Here is a 22,841-nt window from a genome sequence, read left to right on the forward strand (position 1 = left end):
ATGTACTCTAGTCTCGGAAATTCATCCAAGATCTAACCTCGAGTCTCTCCTTCGGCCAAGCAAGCCCTTACCCCCTCAGTCAGGTCCAAGAAACTTCCCACTCACCCCTCCTTGCTAACAAGGTCGCTCCAGCAGAAAGGAAACGACCCCCTCCATCCAAACCTCTCCAGCGCCCAAGCCGCACTCCCACCCCTCGGACCTTCCAGCCTCACCTTCTCCCGCGACGCCGGAGCCTAAGGTTTAACCCCTTCCGGCTCCCAGAGGGAACGGGGAAGACTAAAGACAACGCACCTACTGCGTGTAGCAATTCTGTTCCCCGAGGAAACGAGAGCTTTAGAACTAAAGTACCAGGTCCTCTCGCAGGGCCTGAATGAACTCTCTCCCCTTCTCGTTTGTAGGGAAACCAGAAAAATTGCCTGGTGCACCGCCCCAACCCCTCACCCCATCCCCACCCCTTCTGGGGTAGGAGTCGGTGGGATCCAACACCCGGCCAGAGCCAGACTAGTCCCAGAGAAGCCTCCGTGGACTCCGACGTCTAGGAAGTTGTAGTCGCTGTTAGAAATATCGATGAGCCCTTAGCCTCAGGTTTAGAATGGAAATTCTTGCTTAAGCAAACAAAGAGAGTGTTCCCCACCCCCGTGGATTAGCCGCATCTTCCTATCCTCAAGTCCCAGCCGGCAAAGCACCACAAGCGACGTCCTGACTGCAGGGGTGGGCGGGGTGGAGGGCTCGGTACTCTGCCGGTTGCGCCTGGCGCGCGAGGTACTAGTGTACCCGGGCCTGGAGCGTCCTAGCGCGGACCAGGAGTGAGCGGAGGCGGAGGAGATGGCTTCCCAGCCGCCGCCTCCCCCGAAACCCTGGGAGACCCGCCGAATTCCGGGGGCCGGGCCAGGACCAGGACCCGGCCCCACTTTCCAGTAAGTGTGGGATTCTTCAGACCGCGGGTTTGGCGGGCTGGAGCGGGAACTTGGCAGGAGACGGTTGAGGCCGTTGTTGGGCTGAGGTGTCCCCTCCCCCCTCAACCAAACCCCAACGGTGAGGGTATCAAGGTGGGGACAGGGCGCCAGTGTGGGGAATTTCGATGTCAAACAGCTGTTTCTGACTTGACGGCTCTTGGTAGGGACACTGCCCAGGGAGCCTCTGGGCGCCTCACTGGATCCCGGTGCTTGGAAGAAAGGGGGCGGCTTCCAGCCCCTTGCTGTTAGCGGGACGCCGTGACAAAACTGCTAGACCCCCTTTAAAGCGTTAGACTTTCGGTCTTCCGCAGATGAGAGTGGCTGGCACTTGCCCAGCCCCGGCTCGACTGGGAACAAAGTCTCTCCAAAGCTTTTAACAACCTCTCGATAAGTTGGTGAAAGCCCAAAAGGTCGCTTTTACGCAACTGGAACCCAAGCCTATACAACTTTGAGTTGTTTTCTAGCATAACTCAGCAACGTTTTGGATAAAGATTTGGAGAAGCAACTTCTAAGCGGAATTCTAAATCCAAGGCCTATGGATGGCCTTTGTGTGCAAAATACTGTGTCATTTTTCTAAGGCCTGTGTGTTTTGTATTTGTTTTTAATCAGTGTTAAATGGATAAAAAGTTAAAATAGAACGAGAGAAGAGTTTCACAGCCTTGTCTGTTTCGTGTTGGGTGCATCTGGACATCCAAATTTAAGTGGTGACATTCGGATGTCATCACCTATCATACAGTAGGTTTACCTAACACCTAAAAATCCCCAGTATACTGGAATGTATTTCTACTGTGTTCTAAAATCTTGTAATCCTTATTTAAACGTCACGATGCTTGAACATATTAGCAACTTAATTTAATAATGACAGATACATAACAAGTAATGAGCCGTAATTATACTGTTAAGATGAGGTGACACTTTCTGCTACCTTTTTTATGAGCGATTTGACTTTTAAAAAAAGTTTGGACAGCTATTTGGAAGACAGATTTTATACCTGACATCCTGTTAAAGTTCTGTTTATGTAAAATTAACCATTTTCCCACTTTTTCTCATTGTGAATTTTAAACACGTGGAGACCAGTAGAGAGTAAGATAATGAATACTTGTGTATCCACTCCTAGCTTTAAGAAATGTTAACATTTTTCCAGATTTGCCTCATTTTTTTCATATTTTTTAAAAAATAAAAATTACAGAAATGGTTAAGCCTCTCTTTCTTCTTTCCTCCTGTAACTACTGTCCCTATTTGGTGTTTAATGTACCCAGTTGTGTTTTCATACTTTATTTGATACTTTAGTACCTAGGTTTATATGTTATATATATGTGTGTGTACAGTATTCACTATGTTTTTAAACTTCAAATCATATGTGTGTGTATCATTTTGCAAAATGTTTTCCCCTTAAATATTATTGATTTTGAGATTTATCTTCATACATATAGCTGTAGTCGATTTTAATTGCCATAGGATATTCTATTATATAAAAACAAACTATTCTGTTGTATTAAAGTATTATATATTAAAAACTGCAGTGACCATTCGTGTGCCTTTCTCCTTGTCCACATTTCCAAGAGGCTTTCTAATAATGTTATTGGGAATAGAATTGCTTGGTAGAGGGTATGCTTATCTTTAAGTACTAACTGTTGCCAAGTTGCTTCCCAAAGTGGTTTTATACCAGATTTTACATTTTCACTAGCAGGGTATTCTGTTTCTCTACATTCTTTCAAACACTTGATGATGTTATTTTTTAGTTCTGTATTTGCCAATCTAATGGATGGGAAATGATATTTTCATCTTTAATTTGCACTTCTCTGATTAGTAATAAGATTGTCTTTTTGAAAGTTAATTAGACATTTGAGATTTTTCTGTTGGTATCTTTGGCTCACTTTTTAATTGGCTATATGTTTGCTTCTTAACTTGGTAAGAGTCCTTTATTCTAATTCTATACTAATTCTATTATGTTTGTTTTTAATATCTTTCAGGCTGTGGCTTGTCTTTTTGCTTTATATTTGTGTTCATTTTTGTTGTACAGATACTTTTTAATTTCAATATAGCCAAAATTTTCATATTTTATTGTTTGTGTTTTTTGTGTCTTGGCTAAGAAACCCTTCCTGTCTTAGATCAAGAAAATTTTTCTCTATTTTCTTTTTCTTTTTTTTTCCCTTTTTTTTTTTTTAAGCTTATTCATTTTGAGAGGGAGAGAAACACAGCCAGAGAATCCCACGCAGGCTCCACACTGTCAACACAGAGCACTGGGGGAGGGTGTCTGGAGGTGGGGGCGTGGATCTCACAGACAACAAGATGATGATGTGAGCCAAAATCAAGAGTCTGACCCTTAACTGATTGAGCCACCCAGGCACCCCTCTCTCTATATTTTTTTTTTTACATGTTCTGCATTTCACATTCATATTTTTAATCCACCTAGAACTGACTTTGTTGTACAAAATCAATGCGAAATAGGTAATCTAGTTTTTTTTCCATGTGGATAACTGTCCCAGTACCATTAATTTATATATTCTGTGCTAGTTTATAATGTCATCACATTCAGTTTTCCTAAATGTGTGGTTCTGTTTGGGATTCTATTGGTCTTTCTAACCACCACAGTTTTTAATAAGTTTTGATATCCGGTATGTCAGTTACCTCTCCACATTGCTGTTCTTCATAATTGCCTTTGTTACATTTAGCCATTATAAAAAGACTTACTGTGGTTTTTATTGAAGCTTTATATTTTATGAAAATACGGACTTTTTGCCTCCAATTGTGTTTTGTGACTGTCTCCATGAAGTACTTTTCCATCTTTTATATCTAGCATAATTCAGACTTAATTTGTTCTGGTGGTTTGGTTGAAATTCTCTTTGTTCCATGTTGCAGTCCTGTCATTTACAAATAAGCCAGCATAGATAACCAACAATCTTGTATTGCTCTTGACTTTCATTGGAATGCTTGTCAAGTCTCACTATTAAGTTTGATATTTGCTTTTTGGTTTTGATAGTTCTCCTTTTGAACTTCCATCTCCTTGCTCAGATTTTTATTATGAAGGAGTATTAAATTTTATGAATGACTTCTATGAATTTGTTGAGATAATCATATGTATTTTTTAAAATTTGAAATGTGATTTATTTACATCAATTAACTTTCTAATTTAATCAATCCTTAAATTTCTGGATGAACTGCTTAATTGTGATTGTTTGTAAAATACAATGCTGAATTCTGTTCTAATATTTTAAGATATTTGCATGTATATTTCTAGGTGAAATTAGCCTGTAATTTTCTTTCTTTGTACTATCCTTTTTTAGCTTTATTTCCAGGTTGCATAGGTACAGAAATTTTTCTTTTGAGTCTTATTTTTATTCCTTTATAGGTAGATTATTTTTTCCTTAGTAGTCTTTAAGATTTTACCTGATACCTTGGTCCTCTGCAACTTTATTATGTTCTGTTCAGGTATGAATATACAGACATGTATATTTTTTCCTCCTCAGTAGCTACAGTGTTCATGCTCACTCATAATCCTTCACCGTAAGGATTCAATCTTTCTTTTATTTTTTTTCTTTTCTTTCTTTTTTTTTATTTTATTTTTTTTTCAGTATATGAAGTTTATTGTCAAATTGGTTTCCATACAACACCCAGTGCTCATCCCAAAATGTGCCCTCCTCAATACCCATCACCCACCCTCCCTCCCCCCATCAACCCTCAGTTCTCAGTTTTTAAGAGCCTCTTACGCTTTGGCTCTCTCCCTCTCTAACCTTTTTTTTTTTCTTCCCCTCCCCCATGGACTTCTGTTAAGTTTCTCAGGATCCACATAAGAGTGAAAACATATGGTATCTGTCTTTCTCTGTATGACTTATTTCACTTAGCATAACACTCTCCACTTCCATCCACGTTTCTACAAAAGGCCATATTTCATTCTTTCTCATTGCCACGTAGTATTCCATTGTGTATATAAACCACAATTTCTTTATCCATTCATCAGTTGATGGACATTTAGGCTCTTTCCATAATTTGGCTATTGTTGAGAGTGCTGCTATAAACATTGGGGTACAGGTGCCCCTATGCATCAGTACTCCTGTATCCCTTGGATAAATTCCTAGCAGTGCTATTGCTGGGACATAGGGTAGGTCTATTTTTAATTTTCTGAGGAACCTCCACACTGCTTTCCAGAGCGGCTGCACCAATTTGCATTCCCACCAACAGTGCAAGAGGGTTCCCGTTTCTCCACATCCTCTCCAGCATCTATAGTCTCCTGATTTGTTCATTTTGGCCACTCTGACTGGCGTGAGGTGATATCTGAGTGTGGTTTTGATTTGTATTTCCCTGATAAGGAGCGACGTTGAACATCTTTTCATGTGCCTGTTGGCCATCCGGATGTCTTCTTTAGAGAAGTGTCTATTCATGTTTTCTGCCCATTTCTTCACTGGGTTATTTGTTTTTTGGGTGTCGAGTTTGGTGAGCTCTTTATAGATTTTGGATACTAGCCCTTTGTCCGATATGTCATTTGCAAATACCTTTTCCCATTCTGTAGGTTGCCTTTTAGTTTTGTTGATTGTTTCCTTTGCTGTGCAGAAGCTTTTTATCCTCGTGAGGTCCCAGTAGTTCATTTTTGCTTTTAATTCCCTTACCTTTGGGGATGTGTCAAGTAAGAAATTGCTGCAGCTGAGGTCAGAGAGGTTTTTTCCTGCTTTCTCCTCTAGGGTTTTGATGGTTTCCTGTCTCACATTCAGGTCCTTTATCCATTTTGAGTTTGTTTTTGTGAATGGTGTGAGAAAATGGTCTAGTTTCATCCTTCTGCATGTTGCTGTCCAGTTCTCCCAGCACCATTTGTTAAAGAGACTGTCTTTTTTCCATTGGATATTCTTTCCTGCTTTGTCAAAGATGAGTTGGCCATACGTTTGTGGGTCTAGTTCTGGGGTTTCTATTCTATTCCATTGGTCTATGGGTCTGTTTTTGTGCCATCAATCTTTCTTTTAATTCAGGAAATTTTTCACTAATTATATCTCTATTGTTGAAGAAATATTCTTTCCCATCTCTTCTTCTGGGGGACTTCTGTTAAACGTTGTATCAGGAATAGTTTCCCCTACAAGTAATAATATGTGACTTACTGAGTTTTGGACTATAAAGACATTTCTTGTTTAGTTAACAAAAAGTCTAGAGATCTCCTAACTCAACATTGTCATTAGGAACCTACGTTTTTCCTGGCTCCCTTTTTAAATTTTTTTCTGTAAGCTTTCTGAGAGTTTGGGCCATTTCTGTATTAGTCTTTCTTCTTTGAAAGGAATCTCTTTTTTTCCTCCAGTGCTTTAAAGATCTTCCTCTTTGTTTTTGGTTTTCGGTGATTATACTTTGTTGGGCCTCAATGTAAACGGTTTCGTTTGTGTTATTTTGGGTGGGATTCATAGCGATACTTGAATCTGATTTGATGTCTTTCATTAATTTCAGAAAAGTCTCAGCCATTATCTCTTCAAATATTCCTTCGGCCCATCATCTTTTCACCCCTTTGACTTCAACAGCATATATGCTCTGTATTTCACTGTACAGCCCATACCTTATACTCCTTTCTGTATATATTCTTTTGTTACTCATACTTCATTCTGGGTATTTTCTTCAGAATTCTCTTGTAGTTCACTGATGTTTTTCTTTCAAAATGTCCAATCTGGTACTGAACCAGTCATTAAGTTCATAGTTTCAGTTATTTTAAATTCTTCAGTACCTTGTTCTTTCATGTTTTAAACAGGTAATGTTGTATGTTTTTAGCTTTTCTAGTTTGTTTTTTTTTTTTTTTAGTGGCAGGATTAGTCTGATTACCTAGAATGCCATTGCTTGAAGTGGAATTCCCCAAGTTCTATCTATATTTTCACTGTGTTCCTTAGTCTACAACTAATTTTCTTTTTGCCTCATAGTTGCAAGATAATCCCTGTGGCTGTGAGCATCATGTCTAAGCTTTGTAATGGAGTTTTCTTCATATTTACATGTTTTTATTTCATTTCAATTTTTATTTCACAGATGTCATTGCTTCATTGATGTCTATTTTAAACATATTTGCAGGGCGCCTGGGTGGCTCAGTCGGTTAAACGTCCAACTTCGGCTCACGTCATGATCTCGCAGTCTGTGAGTTCGAGCCCCACGTCGGGCTCTGTGCTGACAACTCAGAGCCTGGAGCCTGTTTCGGATTCTGTGTCTCCCTCTCTGACCTTCCCCCATTCGTGCTCTGTCTCTCTCTGTCTCAAAAATAAATAAATGTTTAAAAAAATTTTTTTAAACATATTTGCAATCCTTGTTGCGCTGTTACATGAAACTTATTTTTCCTTGAATGAATTTTCATTCTAATTGTTGATTTTTGTTAGTTTGGTTTCTTAGTGTTTTTATTTCTTCTTGTGTACGGCATTTTTGATATGTTTGTTTTGAATAGGCATTTTTGAGTTCTGTTTCCTCTCCTTTCCCTTCCATTTATCTCTCTGTGTCTAGTAGGTTTTCTATTGACTCTCCCTGCTCCTTCAGCATGCACCCTCCCATGTAAGAATCAGGTGTAAAAATGGTGGCTTAGATTAAGGATATCAAAGATGAAGTCACTGAGTCAGTAGTTGTTTCATTTCCTGGTCTTGAGGCCTAGTCAGAGTCCTACCCTTCTTAGTTCTGTAACTTTCTAAAAATCTTAAACTACTGTCAGCAAGTTTCATAATCTCTTTTTAGAAGCCAAAGTGATGCATCCCAGGCCACAGCTTCAAGCAGTGAATTATTTCCATTAGAAAGGAGCACTGTTCTTGTTACTTCCTAGAAGTCTAAGTCCTGGTTGTCACTACCTGATTTCAAACCCAGAATTGAGTAGGCCTGTAGCATCACCCTTCCAATCATTTTACATTTCTGTTTGGTTTCTGTTATGTAAATCTAGATATGCCTATTTGTTCTTTTTGTTTTATCTATTGCTCCTACTTTAGAGCAGAGCTGCTTTATGAAAACCAGGAAATAACTACACTGTTAGTCACCTGACCCTTTTTAAAGTTTGGTTCTACTTTTTGTGATGTGATACAATATGAAGTAAACATAACCCATGAATTATTCTTGCCAAAAATGTTAACATGATTCTAATTAAACCTTTAGATGCAATGTTTAATTTAACTGGAAATGTAGAGGATAGAGATATATTTAAACAACATTTTGGGGAAACACAGATTTAGAATGTAAGACATTCTAAAAGAAAACTGGCTGGACTCTTCAAAAAGTCCAGGGCATTCCAAAAAATGGAATGATTCTAATTTAGAAGAAATGAGGAGACAACCAACCAAATGCAGTGTGTGAACCTTGATTGAATTTTTGTTAAAAAAACCCACAACAACCTAAAAGACATTTGACTCTTAAAACTCAATGATAAAAAGGCAAGTACCGTAATTTTTCAAATGGGCAAAATATCTAAATACACATTTCTCCAGAGAAGATTTAAAACTGGCAAATAAGGGGCACCTGGGTGGCTCAGTCGGTTGAGCGACCAACTTCAGCTCAGGTCATGATCTCACGGTTTGTGAGTTCGAGCCCCGCGTCAGGCTCTGTGCTGACAGCTTGGAGCCTGGAGCCTGCTTCGGATTCTGTGTCTCCCTCTCTCTCTGCCCCTCCCCCACTCATGCTCTATCTCTGTCTCAGAAATAAACATTAAAAAAATAATAATAATAAAACTGGCAAATAAGCACATGAAAAGATACTCAACATCATTAACTGTCAGGGACATGCAAAACAAAATCACAATGAGATACCACTTCATACCCACTAGGTTGGCTATAATGACAAAGATAAATAATAACAAGTATTGGCAAAGATGTGGAGAAATTGGAACCCTCATGCACTACTGATAGGAATATAAGTAGTTGCTTCCAGTTGCTTTGGAAGACAATCTGGCAGTGCCATAGAAGGTTAAGCATAGTTACTCTATGATCCACCAATTCCATGCCTAGGTATATATACCCAAGAGATAGGAAAGCGTATGTCCACACAAAAATTTGTACATAAATGTTTATGATAACATTAGTCACAAAAGCCAAAAAGTGGAAACAACACTATATCTATCAACTGATGCATAAATAAATATAACTCAGCAGGAAACAGGAATAAAGTACTGATAAATGCTACAATATGGATGAAACTTCAAAACATTACATTAAGTAAAAGTAGCCAGTCACAAAATACTATATGTTGTATGATTCATTTACAGTAGATTCTCATTATTTGCAGATGCCAAATTTGCTAATTCTCCTCACTAAAATTTATTGTAACCCCCAAATCAATGCTCATGACACTTTCATGATCATTCACAGACATGGATAGGGTGGCAAAAGATTTGAGTCATTTCAGATGAGATGAGCTGAGATTGAACAAAGCAACACTCCTGCTTCTTGTTTTAGATTTAAGCTTTAAGCAGGTGTCCTTTTAACAACCAAATGGATGCCACATTTTTCATATTTTTGTTGGTGATTTTGCTATTTTAAAACGGCCTCTAAGTATAATGCTGAAGTGCATTGTTTCCCCCAGGAACAATGATTCTATTTGTTAATTAGATGTTCATAGCAAATTTATAGACTATGACTATCGCAAATAACAAGAATTAACTATATGTGAAATCACCAGAATAGACAAACCTATAGAGACAAATTAGATTAGTCATTGCCTAGGATAGGGAATAGAGCAGGAAATAGGTAGTGACTGCTCATGAATGTGGGATTTCTTACTGGGATGCTAAAAATGTTCTGGAATTACATAGGTTGGTAGTTGTACACCTCTGGTATCTCAATAAAACTGTTTGAAGACACTTGAGGGTAATGGATAGGTGTTGAATTTTAATTGGATAATGATATGGAATTGTTAATTTTTAGAGATGTGAAATGGCATTATGTTTTGTCTGAAATATCTTTGCTCTTAGGAAATAACATGTTGAGGTATTTAGGAGTAATGTATCAAGTCTGCAAGTTAATTTCAAATGGTTCAAGAATTTTTAAAAGACTAGACAGTGAGAGAAAGAAAGTTCATGTGGCAAAACAATAATAGTTGTTGAATCTAGATAGAAGGAATGAGGGTATTCATTGTACTTTCAACTTTTTTTTCTGTTTGAAATTTTTCAAAATAAAAAGTTGGGTTGGTGAGACTTTTGGCACGTTCAGCACAGAATATACATCTTTTGTTATAAGTTGTAGGTGTGTTAATTTCTCATTTTGCTGGTTGTAACAGAAGGCCAGATGGAATGTGGACACTGAATGTACTTGTATATGCCAAAAATAGCATTAAAACCAGAGAAGAGTTGGAAGAAACTTTCTTTTTTTTTATTAAGTATTTACATTTAATTCCTTACAATTTTTAAACTAACATATTCATCAAAACTTATAAAAGAAGGATATATAAAGAAAAAATAATCTGTATTAATGATCTGTGTGATATATGTGTTTTAAATATTCACTAAAAAGAGACTTCAGCATAGTGGTTGTATCAGTACCTTTTATATGCTAAGCACTGTAGTAGGTGATGGAGAAACAAGGATAACTCCTGCACCTATGAGGAGCTCACCTTGTAGAAGAGGCAGACGTGTATACAAATGTAAGATACTGTACGATGATGGACAAAGAATTGTGGGAAGGACTTCTGATGACAGTAGAATAATTTAAGAAAAAAAAACAATGCTATTAAGGACAAATAGAAAAGCTAGGCAGAATATAAAAACATCTGCTTAAAAACATCCGCTTGAATGCATTATAGAATAAATAAGGTAAAGATTTATGGAGCCCAGATCCAAAAGATGGAAAAAGAGAAAGATGGAAATCCACAAAAGTGAGAGTAGATTCTCATAGAAGCTGCTGCTGATTCCAAAAGAAGCAGTTCAGATGATGGGAAGCTAGTTGAAGAGCACCTTCGACAGATTCTTGGAGTATGGTTAGAGTCTAGTAGTCCTCCAAGACAGGGTGCTGATAAATTATCCATACCTTGTGTTATGACCCTAAAAAGATACATCTATCTAGATATGAGAGTATAAAAGAAGCAGACACTCCCTTACAGGAGCATAAACCCAGCTTCAGATCATCTCAGTCCCTGAAATTAGATTAGGGACAATCATGGATTGATAATAGCTTTAGCAGGCTAGTTTGCCTGAAGCAAACTAGAGGATAGTTCAGAAAATAGTATCCAGAATGAAATACACCTAGAGGAAGAGAGCATCATCCAGAGTCTCAAATTCTTGCCACAATTCTTCATGTATGTCTCATGCATAAGCAAAATCAAATAGCAGGACCCAGAAGGATATTAGATAACATAAATTGAAACTAAGTGAAATAACGGATGAGAAAACATTTCAAAAGGACTCTAGAAATTGGAGTTACTGAACAGACTTTAACATAAATTTAAAATGTTTAATATGTTGAAGGCAATAGAAGAAAATAAGGAATTTTGGCAGATAATTGGAAACTATCAAAAGGAAAAGGAATATGTAGAACAAAAATGCAGTAACCAAACTTAGTAACTCATTGGGTTTAGCAACAGTTTAGACACTGCTACAGAGATAATTAGTGACTTAGAGCAACGTTCTAAGTGTGTTCTGTAGCTACCAAGACTGGCTGCTGTTTTCAAACTATAAATTAGCAGCCCACAAAAAGATAATGAAACTTTGGCCAGAATGTAAAGCCACGTTAATACTAAGCACACTATTTAGTTCAGTTGGCATTAAGAATTCATTGATAAAGAGGCACCTGGGTGGCTCAGTTGGTTAAGCATCTGACTTTGGCTCAGATCATGATCTCACAGTTTGAGTTTGAGCCCCACATCAGGCTCTCTGCTGTCAGTACAGAGCCTGCTTCAGGTCCTCTGTCCCCCTCTCTATCTGCCCCTGCCCCACTCACACACACTCTCTCTCTTAAAAATAAATAAGCTTAAAAAATTTTTTTAAAAAAGAGTTCATTAATTCACATTATGGTACAAGATACTTATTTTGTGATGTATTGGCCCTTTTGAATGGCAGGACCTAAAGGATAATTAGGAAGAAAATATCCAACATATTTTTGTACCAAGAGACAAAAGGGCAGAAAATGCAGAAAGGATGGGAAGAGATTTAGAGGATTAAGCAAGGTATAATTTAAAAATAGGGAAAATGAGGGGCGCCTGGGTGGCTCAGTCAGTTAAGCGTCCGACAGCTCAGGTCATGATCTGATGGTTTGTGGGTTCGAGCCCCATGTCAGGCTCTGTGCTGATAGCGCTCAGCCTGGAGCCTGCTTCAGATTCTGTGTCTCCCAGTCTCTCTCTCTCTTTCAAAAGTAAACATTAAAAAAAAGTTTTTAAATAGAGAAAAGGAGTAGTCTTATACAACAATGCTTCTCAAAATATTTGTGCTGATACCTAATACCTTTATAAAATACAGTAAAAATATAACAATGTCAGATTGCTTAAACAGTCTTATTTGTTGTACTTTTCTCATTATAGGTCAGTGCATATGACTCATAAATTAGCACTGATCGACAAACCATATTTTAAGTAGCATGATACTAAAGAAATTGAATTTGTAATTAAAATCATAATCATCTTGATAGATGTTGAGAAATCATTTGATAAATTCAATGTTCATGGTAAAAACTCTTAGCAAATAGAAATAGAAAACAAATTACTAAATTTACAATAACTCTACAGTAAACATAATAATGGTTACATGCTGAGAAATTTCCCTTTGAGATCAGAAATGAGACGAGAATGCCTATTAATCACTTCTGTTCAAGATTGGACAACATGTCTTAGGTGCAATACCTTCTTTAATAATCAAAACTGTAAGAATTGGAAACATACCTATCATTCACATACAATATGACTGCAAATCTTTAATTGAAAATCCAGAAGAATCAAAAACAAGTTTGTTGGATACAAGCACCATATTAAAAAAAAATCCATTATTTCTACATAACAGTATCAAAGTGAAATTTTAGAAGACACCGTTTATAGTAGCATCAAAAAATATCAAATATACAGGAATAAATCTAAAGAAAACCTGCCACAAGGAAACTATAAAACAGTATGGAAACTTAAAGTTATTTTTAAAAACCATTTTTCAGAAAAATCTTTAAAAGATCTAATAGGGCCGCCTGATTGGTTCAGTTGGTTTAGTGTCTGACTCTTGATTTCTTGATTTCAGCTGAGGTTGTGAGATCCAGCCCTACATCTGGGCCTCCGTAGAGCCTGCTTGAGAATTTCTTTCTCCCCTCTCCCTCTCCTGCACACTTGTGCTCTCTCTGTGTCTCTCTCAAAACAAAACAAAAACCTAATAAATGTGGGTTGAAACTCTAAATATTATAAAGATATGGTTTATCTCAAATTAACCTACAGATTCATTGTAATCCCAAACAATCTCAATAAGGTTTTTTTGTAAGTATTTTTTTTAATGTTTATTTATTTTGAGAGAGAGAGAAAGAGAGTGCACGCACTTGGGGCAGAGAAAGAGGGAGAATCCCAAGCAGGCTCTACGCTGTCAGTGTGGCTTGAACTCACAGACCATGAGATCATGAACTGAGCCGAAACTAAGAATCAACCATTTAACTGAGCCACCCAGGCACCCCTCAATAGGGTTTTTTTGAGGGAGAGGGTGTGGAACTTAAAGCTCTGATTCTAAAATGTATATGGAAATTCAAAGGGTCAAAAAAGCTAAAACACTCTTGAAGAACATTGGAGGAGGACGTGTTTTATTGAATACTGCTAAGACCTATTATAAAACTATAGTGATTAAGATAGTGCCATTTAGGGGCAAGGATGGACAAATACCTAGTTGTAACTAACCCTGAGAAAATAGGTTGAAGATACTGCTAATAATGCTAGCAAGTAAACAAGAAAATAGCAGAGTTTAGTCAGCTCTTTTATCTTGTTCATTTTAACGCTGAGATTCTAAGCATGTAGATATTAGAGACTAATCCTTATTCTTACCACCTCTTCAGTAGATCTGTCATTAACACTGGGTATGTAAGAGGTGTTTAATAGTTTTAATACTTTGAATTGAATTTATTATGTGCTTAAGATACTATTTTGAATCTTTTTTTTTTTAGATCTGCTGATTTGGGTCCTAGTTTATTGACAAGACCTGGACAACCAACACTTACCAGAGTGCCCCCACCTATTCTTCCAAGGCCATCACAGCAGACGGGAAGCAGCAATGTGAATACTTTCAGACCTGCTTACAGTTCATTTTCTTCAGGATATGGTGCCTATGGAAATTCGTTTTATGGAAGCTATAGCCCTTATAGTTATGGATATAATGGGTTGGGCTATAACCGCCTCCGTGTAGATGATCTGCCACCCAGTAGATTTGTTCAGCAAGCTGAAGAAAGCAGCAGAGGTGCATTTCAGTCCATTGAAAGTATTGTGCATGCATTTGCCTCTGTCAGTATGATGATGGATGCTACCTTTTCAGCTGTCTATAACAGTTTCAGGGCTGTATTGGATGTAGCAAATCACTTTTCCCGATTAAAAATACATTTCACAAAGGTTTTTTCAGCTTTTGCATTAGTTAGGACTATAAGGTATCTTTACAGACGGTTACAGTGGATGATAGGTTTAAGAAGAGGCTCTGAGAATGAGGACCTATGGGCAGAAAGTGAAGGAACTGTGGCTTGCCTTGGTGCTGAGGACAAAGCAGCTAATTCAGCCAAATCTTGGCCAATATTCTTGTTCTTTGCTGTTATCCTTGGTGGTCCTTACCTCATCTGGAAACTTCTGTCTACCCATAATGATGAAGTCACAGGTAAGAGTAATAGAATAGGTTCAAAAACCACATAACAATCTCGAATTTCAAGAATAGATTTGTTAAATTAACGTTCTTTGTGTTCATTTGTATTTAATATTTTGATCCAATTATATTTTCAGTTAAGAACTTGAAAACTGGAAAATGAATATATAGCAAAAACAGGCTTACTGATTAGTTTATTGTTTATTTAATGTAAGAGTACACATTGCCTGACTACTGTTTACAGGGTACTGAACTTGATGCTGTAGAGGCTACAGGTATGCATAGGACATAATTCCCTTATCTTTCTAAAACTTACTGTCAGGGATGGATAAGACAATATACAGGTAATTGTAATTTTGACCTTGAAAAAAAGGAGAAAGTTCATAATATATATCCTAGTGAGCATATTTTTGGATTTTGCATAGTGTTAATTATAGAATTTACTTTGGTGGAGGGTGGTGCTTTTCTCTTGGCAAATAGATTTATACAGTTTACACCATAGCCAGTGAACACTAACCCTAACTTTAATTCTTAATTTGGTTTGTAGACAACACCAACTGGGCAAGTGGTGAGGATGACCATGTAGTTGCTAGAGCAGAATATGATTTTGCTGCTGTGTCCGAAGAAGAAATTTCTTTCCGTGCTGGTGATATGCTAAACTTAGCTCTCAAAGGTAACAAAACATGAATAAATTGGAATTACCCGTGAATTTTTTGAATTTGTAAATGTACTATTAAAAACTGCAACAAAAGATCTTGGTCCTTGTTCGTTAACTCAGAAGTAGTTGCTAGTATTTCTCTTTTGTGTCAGTTTAGACCTTCCAGATCCAGGGATGTGGAAGAAAAATGCCCAACAGGGTTGTTCCAATAGTATTTCACTGAGATAAGGAAAGATTTTGTTTATGTATATAATCACTTATAAACTCAAAACTTAAATTCCAAACTCTGTTAATCCCCACACAAAAACATGAGATTAACACTACATGTAACAAATCTAACAACCCGAAGAAATTCTCCTGTGACATAAGTATCCCTGTCAGTCTTTAATTGCTCGGACTGGTATTGCTTTCTTTTTTATTTGACTAGTTTACTTCAGAAACTCCCAACATGAATATTTTAGGAATTACTGTCATGAAGTATTAAAGAACTTCAGCAAGGAATTTATACACATCACAGGTTTATTTTTGAACCAGGTCACTAATAGTTTTTAATGGTTCCAGGTAAAATGGCCTTTTCCCTTAGCTTTCCTCAGTAAGGATGATCAGAATTTTTATGGATTTGCAAAAAAAAAAAAAAAAGATTTTTGTGTGTTTGTGGGGATTCAGTTTTGCTAGGAAGAGTAACATTTTGTTGGTAAAAATATTAGTGACAATAGTAACAGCTATCCTTTATAGGATAAGGCACTATATATCTTTCATTTAACTCTTATAATAATGCTGTGATGTAGGTACTATTATTATCCTGACCTTGTTTTACTTATGAGAAAACTGAGACTCAGAATAACTAAATGGGATCACAAAGCTAAGGTGTGATGGAGCTGGACTATGAACCTAGGTTTGTCTGACTTCAGAACCTGTACTTGTAACCACTTTGGCTGTTTTCCATGTGATCTATTAATGGAAACTTGAGCCTTTAATTAGTTCTAGTCATTACATAGGGAAAAAATATCTTCCATGTCCACATAATTTATTGTATAAATAATTGAAAATTTTGGATCAAATTTGCTAAATCTCTGCCTCATCCCTCATACACAAAACCTAGGCTTCTAAGTATTAGATTCATATTTTTCTTCTAGTGAAAATAGCACTTTCCTATTTTGGATTACAAAAGAGTGATTTCTTTTTAAGATTTATTGTTAGACCCATACAAATAATTAGTTTTAATCTAAATAAAGTATAAAGAAGATCAAGTGTGGTTTCTTTCAATATAGTATTTCAGGAAAATTTTATATCTCATATTATTCTTCCACTAATGACACCTCTTAACACTTTAGCTTTGCTTCTTTGTTTTCTTCCTTTGCCCAAAATACATTTGAGCATTTAGAACAAAATCAGTTACAGACATGGTTGATTTTAAGTGTTTTATTTTTTCTCTATTGTAGAGTATTAAACATAAAAATGTTATATTTGCCTAACTTATAGTGTTGACCTAAAACCCTAACAGTTAAACAGCTTTTTAAAGATATGAGTAATCTTTTGGGGCGCCTGGGTGGCACAGTCGGTTAAGCGTCCGACTTCAGCCAGGTCACGATCTCGCGGTCCGTGAGTTCGAGCCCCGCGTCAGGCTCTGGGCTGATGGCTCGGAGCCTGGAGCCTGTTTCCGATTCTGTGTCTCCCTCTCTCTCTGCCCCTCCCCCGTTCATGCTCTGTCTCTCTCTGTCCCAAAAATAAATAAAAAGTTTAAAAAAAAAAAAAAAGATATGAGTAATCTTTAAAATACCAAAACACAAAATTGAATATATTAAATAAATCTTTCCTACTTTAAGCTTAGAGTACTGCCTTACCTTTTTGTCACGTGCCTAGAGATAACTGAGGTCTTTATTTTTGCCTATCTTGGATTAAAGTTAGCATTCAGTATCTTCAGAATTATTCATCACAATCACATGGAATGAATTTTGTATTTTGGCCAAAAGTTACGTAAAGAAATTTGGCTTGTATAAAGGTATGTATTTTCTATACTTCCCTGTAACTTCTATTGAGAAGGACTGAGAAATTCATTTCTTAAATTTCAATTTAAAATATGAAAGACATGGGAGAGAGCCAAAGCATAAGAGACTCTTAAAAACTGAGAACAGGGGCGCCTGGGTGGCGCAGTCGGTTAAGCGTCCGACTTCAGCCAGGTCACGATCTCGTGGTCTGTGAGTTCGAGCCCCGCGTCAGGCTCTGGGCTGATGGCTCGGAGCCTGGAGCCTGTTTCCGATTCTGTGTCTCCCTCTCTCTCTGCCCCTCCCCCATTCATGCTCTGTCTCTCTCTGTCCCAAAAATAAATAAAAAACGTTGGGAAAAAAAATTAAAAAAAAAAAACAAAAAAAAACTGAGAACAAACTGAGGGTTGATGGGGGGTGGGAGGGAGGGGAGGGGAGGGTGGGTGATGGGTATTGAGGAGGGCACCTTTTGGGATGAGCACTGGGTGTTGTATGGAAACCAATTTGACAATAAATTTCATATATTGAAAAAAAATATGAAAGACAGTGATGTTAGTTTTAGCTTTTAGGAGAATTGAATCTCCTTACTCTATGAATGGACCAACTAATAATAAACTTCATGTTCTTCAAGGCTGAAAATATAGTAAGTATAAAATTAAAAAGTATAAATTGTAAGAAGGGACTCTAGAACTGTTAAGCCTACTCATTTGATTTTGAATATATGTATTTGTTTATGTATTTTATTGTGTAAGTGTAACACAGATATTAATATTTTATTATTAATATTTTGTTGGACTCCAAAATGTGTTATAATTACAAGGCTGTCTTTTCTTCCATCAGAACAGCAACCCAAAGTGCGTGGTTGGCTTCTGGCTAGTCTTGATGGTCAAACAACAGGACTTATACCTGCTAATTATGTCAAAATTCTTGGTAAAAGAAGAGGTAGAAAAGCAATGGAATCCAGTAAAATTTCCAAGCAGCAACAATCTTTTACCAACACAACACTAATTAAAGGAGACACGGCTGCTGATTCTTTGGATGAACAGGAAGCTGCCTTTGAATCTGTTTTTGTTGAGACTAATAAGGTTCCAGTTGCACCTGATTCCACTGGGAAAGGTGGAGATAAACAAGATCTTTGATATCTTTCATGTTTGCCTGCAATTGAACTATACTTTTTAAAAATTACTTCTTACAAAGAAATTAATCTACAATCCAATGAACACATTTGTTAATGGCTATTCCAGGTGTTTTGCTGCTAGAAATTATTAAAGTTGTACACTAGTATGTTGGTCTAGTGACCTGGTTACATTTTACGAGTTCTTAGACCATGAGGGTATTTGTTTCACCTAGATTTTAAGATTATGGAGACTGCTGTCATTTTCATCTTATATAAAATCCTGTGTTTATTGAAAGAATAAGTTTGATGAACTATAGAATACACTGTTTGCTACAGTAGGGGTCATTAATGCTTTTTAAAGTTAGAGATTTGGAATTGATTTGGAATCCTCAGATAACGAGTGATAACACATAAATATGAGAACAGGCAAAAGGCTAATTTTTTTTAACAACTTTAATTAAACTGAATAATAAAAATTTTCTGATCTGTGTTATATGCAGTCTTGGGTTTGCTTTAGGCAGTAATATATTTTTATCTACTAACAGTTAATACTTTTACCTTTTATTGTATTTTTAAAAATTCATCTTGAAAAGGTCTTGAAAAGGTCACTAGAAGCATGGTTCTAGAGTGATATTTAGCCCTTATAGTTTTTCCTGCTAGTAAAAAAGGCTGAAAATTCTCTTTCTTACAGATTATTTCCATTTCTTCTGATGATCATGGAATGTTTTATCCCTTTACAATATGACTAGTTTTCATCCTGGATAAATCAGAATATATGAAGGATTTACTTTCTTTTTCTCCAGCCAAGACTCAAATCCTTCAAATTTACACATTACAGTATAATCATTTCCAGAGGTAATGATTTATATCTTTTCATGGATTCTCTGCTTTTCCCTCATATAATTACTTTTTAAATTCCATATTCAGGCTGTTCTGTAAACATTGAAAACATGTCACATTGGATACACATTCTGTTAGGTTTAGTTTTTACTACTGAGACTATAAACGCAATGCCATTTAGCATATGATAATACTATACAACTTGTTTTATATTTAATAATGACTTTAAATCCAGTTTAAACTTCAGTACACTGAATATTTAGCCATAAAATTGGAAAATCATACAAAATTGGAGAACCTAAACATTGTGATCATAGTACAAAATAATACTTTCAGGAATACAGGTGTACAAAAATACATTTACAGATACTTGCTGAAAGCCTGGGACTATTTGATAAAGATTTTGATTTAGTATTTTCATCTTCTTACAGACTTTATGTTGTAAGTAATTCTAGAACAGTTCACACTAAAACATAGAAGATCCAGATATATACGTATATACAAATATATAGCATGGAACTTTACTAAAGTCTTTTTGGGAGCCTCTCCTTTGAAATGACAATATAATAAGTAACATATAATTTAAACATATAATTTAAAATACAAATATTGACCCTGTGCAGAAAAAAATAATAAGATAGTAAAATTTATTTATCTTAGGCCTATTTTTCAAACACCGAGATACTTAGTCTTCAAGTTGAGATAAAGTTCCTTGCATATTATTTTCCATTTGTGTTCTACAATTAGAGGTTCTGGTTTTGTTAGAGTAATTTATGGAGACTTTGTCCTTGAAACAATTTTTGATAAAGCAAATTATTAAATTTGGTGTTCAAACATGTAAATTGGGGGTGCTTGGGTTGCTCAGTGTGTTAAGCGTCCAGCTTTGGCTCAGGTCATGATCTTACAGTTCATGAGTTGAAGCCCTGCATCAGTCTCTGTGCTGTCAGCGCAGAGCCTGCTTCAGATCCTCCATCCCCCTCTTTCTCTGCCCCCCACCCCTGCTCTCTCTGTCTCTCTCAAAAATAAACATTTAAAAAAACTTTTTTTTTAAAGAAACATCTAAATTGATTGCTAGAAGTCAAGTCAAGTAGGGGTGAAATGCTGAGGCATTAAGGATAGAATTTGTGACTATTAAAGGTGCATAGGGAGAAGAGTATAGCACAGAATGAATGACAAAAACAATTTCACTTTTCTTAGGGTATTTGTTTTTTGGTTAAGTATGCTAAATTGCAATATACGTTATCTGGTAGCTATTTGTTTCTGAAAATTCCTTTTCAATTAGAATTTTGTAAAAGGAATTTAGGAAAATAAGCAGAGAAATTTTGTAGCCTTTTTTATCATGATAGTTTTAGTGTAATTTTTTATTTGAGATTAAATGTAATGTTCACAGATCTATTATTGTTTTTAGAAACTTATTTAAGGAGTACTACATTACAGAAATTACTAACTGAAACCAAAACATTTTCAATTAAACAGAACAATAAGTCACAAGTTACAGTAAGAAAACATTTAATTTAAAAAATGTTTCTAATTGTATTTTATCAGTTTAGAAAGGAAAAGGTAAGAGGACTATAAATTTTCATGTTTTAACATTTTATGTAGGTACTTGATTCAGTCTATCTTTATGTCATAATTATATGTTTACTTGAATATAGCTGTCTTTTATCTTCTTTCTTTGATGGAAAAAAGAACAGAAATTGTTCTTCAGTTAAAATTTCATTTTGAATAGATTGTGAAGTTACTTTTACTGGACAAATAAAAGTATATTAAACTTGGTTGACATTTTTTGAAGATAAACTGTTAACTCTTTGCAGGTTGAAATTAATATAAAAAGTCTCTATTTTTCTTCATATCATTGTATAAACTACTGCAAACCAATTTGTTCTATTTCCTTGTGATTTAAAGAAAAATATCAGATTTACATTATATAAAAATAAAAACCCAAAAGGTTATAAATACGAAACCACAAATTTAGGTTTTGGGAGATCTATTTGCTAGTCTGGTTACCACTATGAACTTACTGTAAGATTTAGCTCACAGTATTTTTCAGTTTCCTCACTAATAACATGGGGCATAGCTACTACATCTGTCTCACGTGAGAGTACTCCTTAAAAATTGTAAAGCAGGGGCGCCTCGGTGGCTCAGTCAGTTAAGCATCCAATTTTGGCTCAGGTCATGATCTCCCAGTTTGTGGGTTTGAGTCCCACGTTGGGCTCTGTGCTGACTCAGAGCCTGGAGCCTGCTTTGGATTCTCTCTCTCTCTCTCTCTCTCTCTCTCTCTCTCTCTCTCTCTTTCTTTCTTTCTTTCTCTCTCTCTCTCTCTCTCTCTGCCCCTACCCCGCTCACAGTCTATCTCTCGCTCTCAAAAATAAACAAACATTTAAAAATATGTAAAGCAAAATCAAAAGTACAATGTTACAGCAAGTATATGTTTTGTAAATTTTTCTGTGTATATTGAAACTTTTTACATTCTGTAAAAATGTCACAAAGGATTTATATCCATCTAGAATTTCAGAATCACATATACTTAATTAAAAATCAAAATTTGCTTGTACTTATAACTTTGCCTAAAATGCAATTTAAAATTATTTTGCTGAATACTGGAACTGCCTAACTTAGAAAAACACATTGGAATATTTATTCAACACAAGAAGTTTTGTTTTTTCAGAATTGCCTTGACATGTTCTTTCGTATTAGTTTTTTATTGAGCTTATCTTATTTGGAACAATGAACTGTTTCTTTTAAACTCAGCAAATGCATGAATCCTTTGGGATACTTATTATGCTTCATGAATAGTTTTTCACATTTAAAGAAACAATGTTTAACCTAAGGCTTAATGTTTCTGCTCATGTAAAATGAGTGTTTTGGTTTGTGAGGATCTCAGGTGTTTAGAATTGAGTCAGTCATTGATCATACTCTTTATTAATGACACCAATATCATTGGTCTAGAAAGGCTACACTTTTGTTCTGTTTTATTTCACCTTTATTTTCTTCCTCTCCTACCTGGTATTCCGTACTCCTTGTTCCCTACTATACTTAATGTTTATCCTTCCAAGCCATTTTCCAAATTTTGTATATGTTTCCTTAAAAAACTATATTTTTTAAAACTATATATTTAATATGTGTTCTATATAAATGATAATGTGGTATGAATCTATTTTGCTTCTAACTTTCTTAAAATATTAAGTTTTATGACCTACTCATGTTACCTTATATGACGTGCTTCTGACTGGTGCATATTATTATACTGCATTCACATACCACAGCTGATCTTTTCCTCTAGCCACAGATACTTAAGCTCTCAGCTGTTTCCCCTTCTACAAACTTGTACGTGTCTTCCTATGAAACTGCCCTGTCATCTGTATGGGATATATGTCCTAGAGTAGAATGCCTCGGGTTGGGGGTATATGCATATTTAATTTCAGTTAAGTAATGCTGCATTGTTTTCAGCAATGGTTGCACCATTTTACACTTGGACCAGCAAAACATGAGGATTACATTTTATCTGCCTCTTCAACAGCACTTGATATATTTGATTTTTTGTGAAGCTGATATGTGAAGGTGTGTTTTTGTCTTA

The 22,841-nt window shown here is 36.0% G+C and overlaps 2 protein-coding genes across 3 annotated transcripts in view; one reads left to right on the forward strand and one right to left on the reverse strand.

The window, feature by feature from the left end:
- The window catches only part of PUS10 (pseudouridine synthase 10), a 72,673-nt gene extending 72,254 nt beyond the window's left edge, over positions 1–419 (reverse strand). The window contains exon 1 of one of the 2 annotated variants that reach the window (XM_049651526.1): positions 213–419. The gene's annotated coding sequence lies outside the window, so the exon portion shown is untranslated. The remainder of the gene's footprint in view (positions 1–212) is intronic. The other variant, XM_049651527.1, reaches the window with a different exon arrangement.
- Positions 420–755: 336 nt separating this feature from the next.
- On the forward strand, positions 756–21,046 carry PEX13 (peroxisomal biogenesis factor 13). Its single transcript, XM_049651528.1, has 4 exons — positions 756–917; positions 13,985–14,679; positions 15,212–15,337; positions 18,148–21,046. The coding sequence occupies exons 1-4, from the start codon at positions 826–828 to the stop codon at positions 18,444–18,446; spliced, it is 1,212 nt and encodes a 403-aa protein (XP_049507485.1). The 5' UTR covers positions 756–825; the 3' UTR covers positions 18,447–21,046.
- The last annotated feature ends 1,795 nt before the right edge of the window (positions 21,047–22,841 follow it).

Source organism: Panthera uncia (genome assembly GCF_023721935.1).
Source record: "Panthera uncia isolate 11264 chromosome A3 unlocalized genomic scaffold, Puncia_PCG_1.0 HiC_scaffold_11, whole genome shotgun sequence".
Classification (NCBI taxonomy): domain Eukaryota; kingdom Metazoa; phylum Chordata; class Mammalia; order Carnivora; family Felidae; genus Panthera; species Panthera uncia.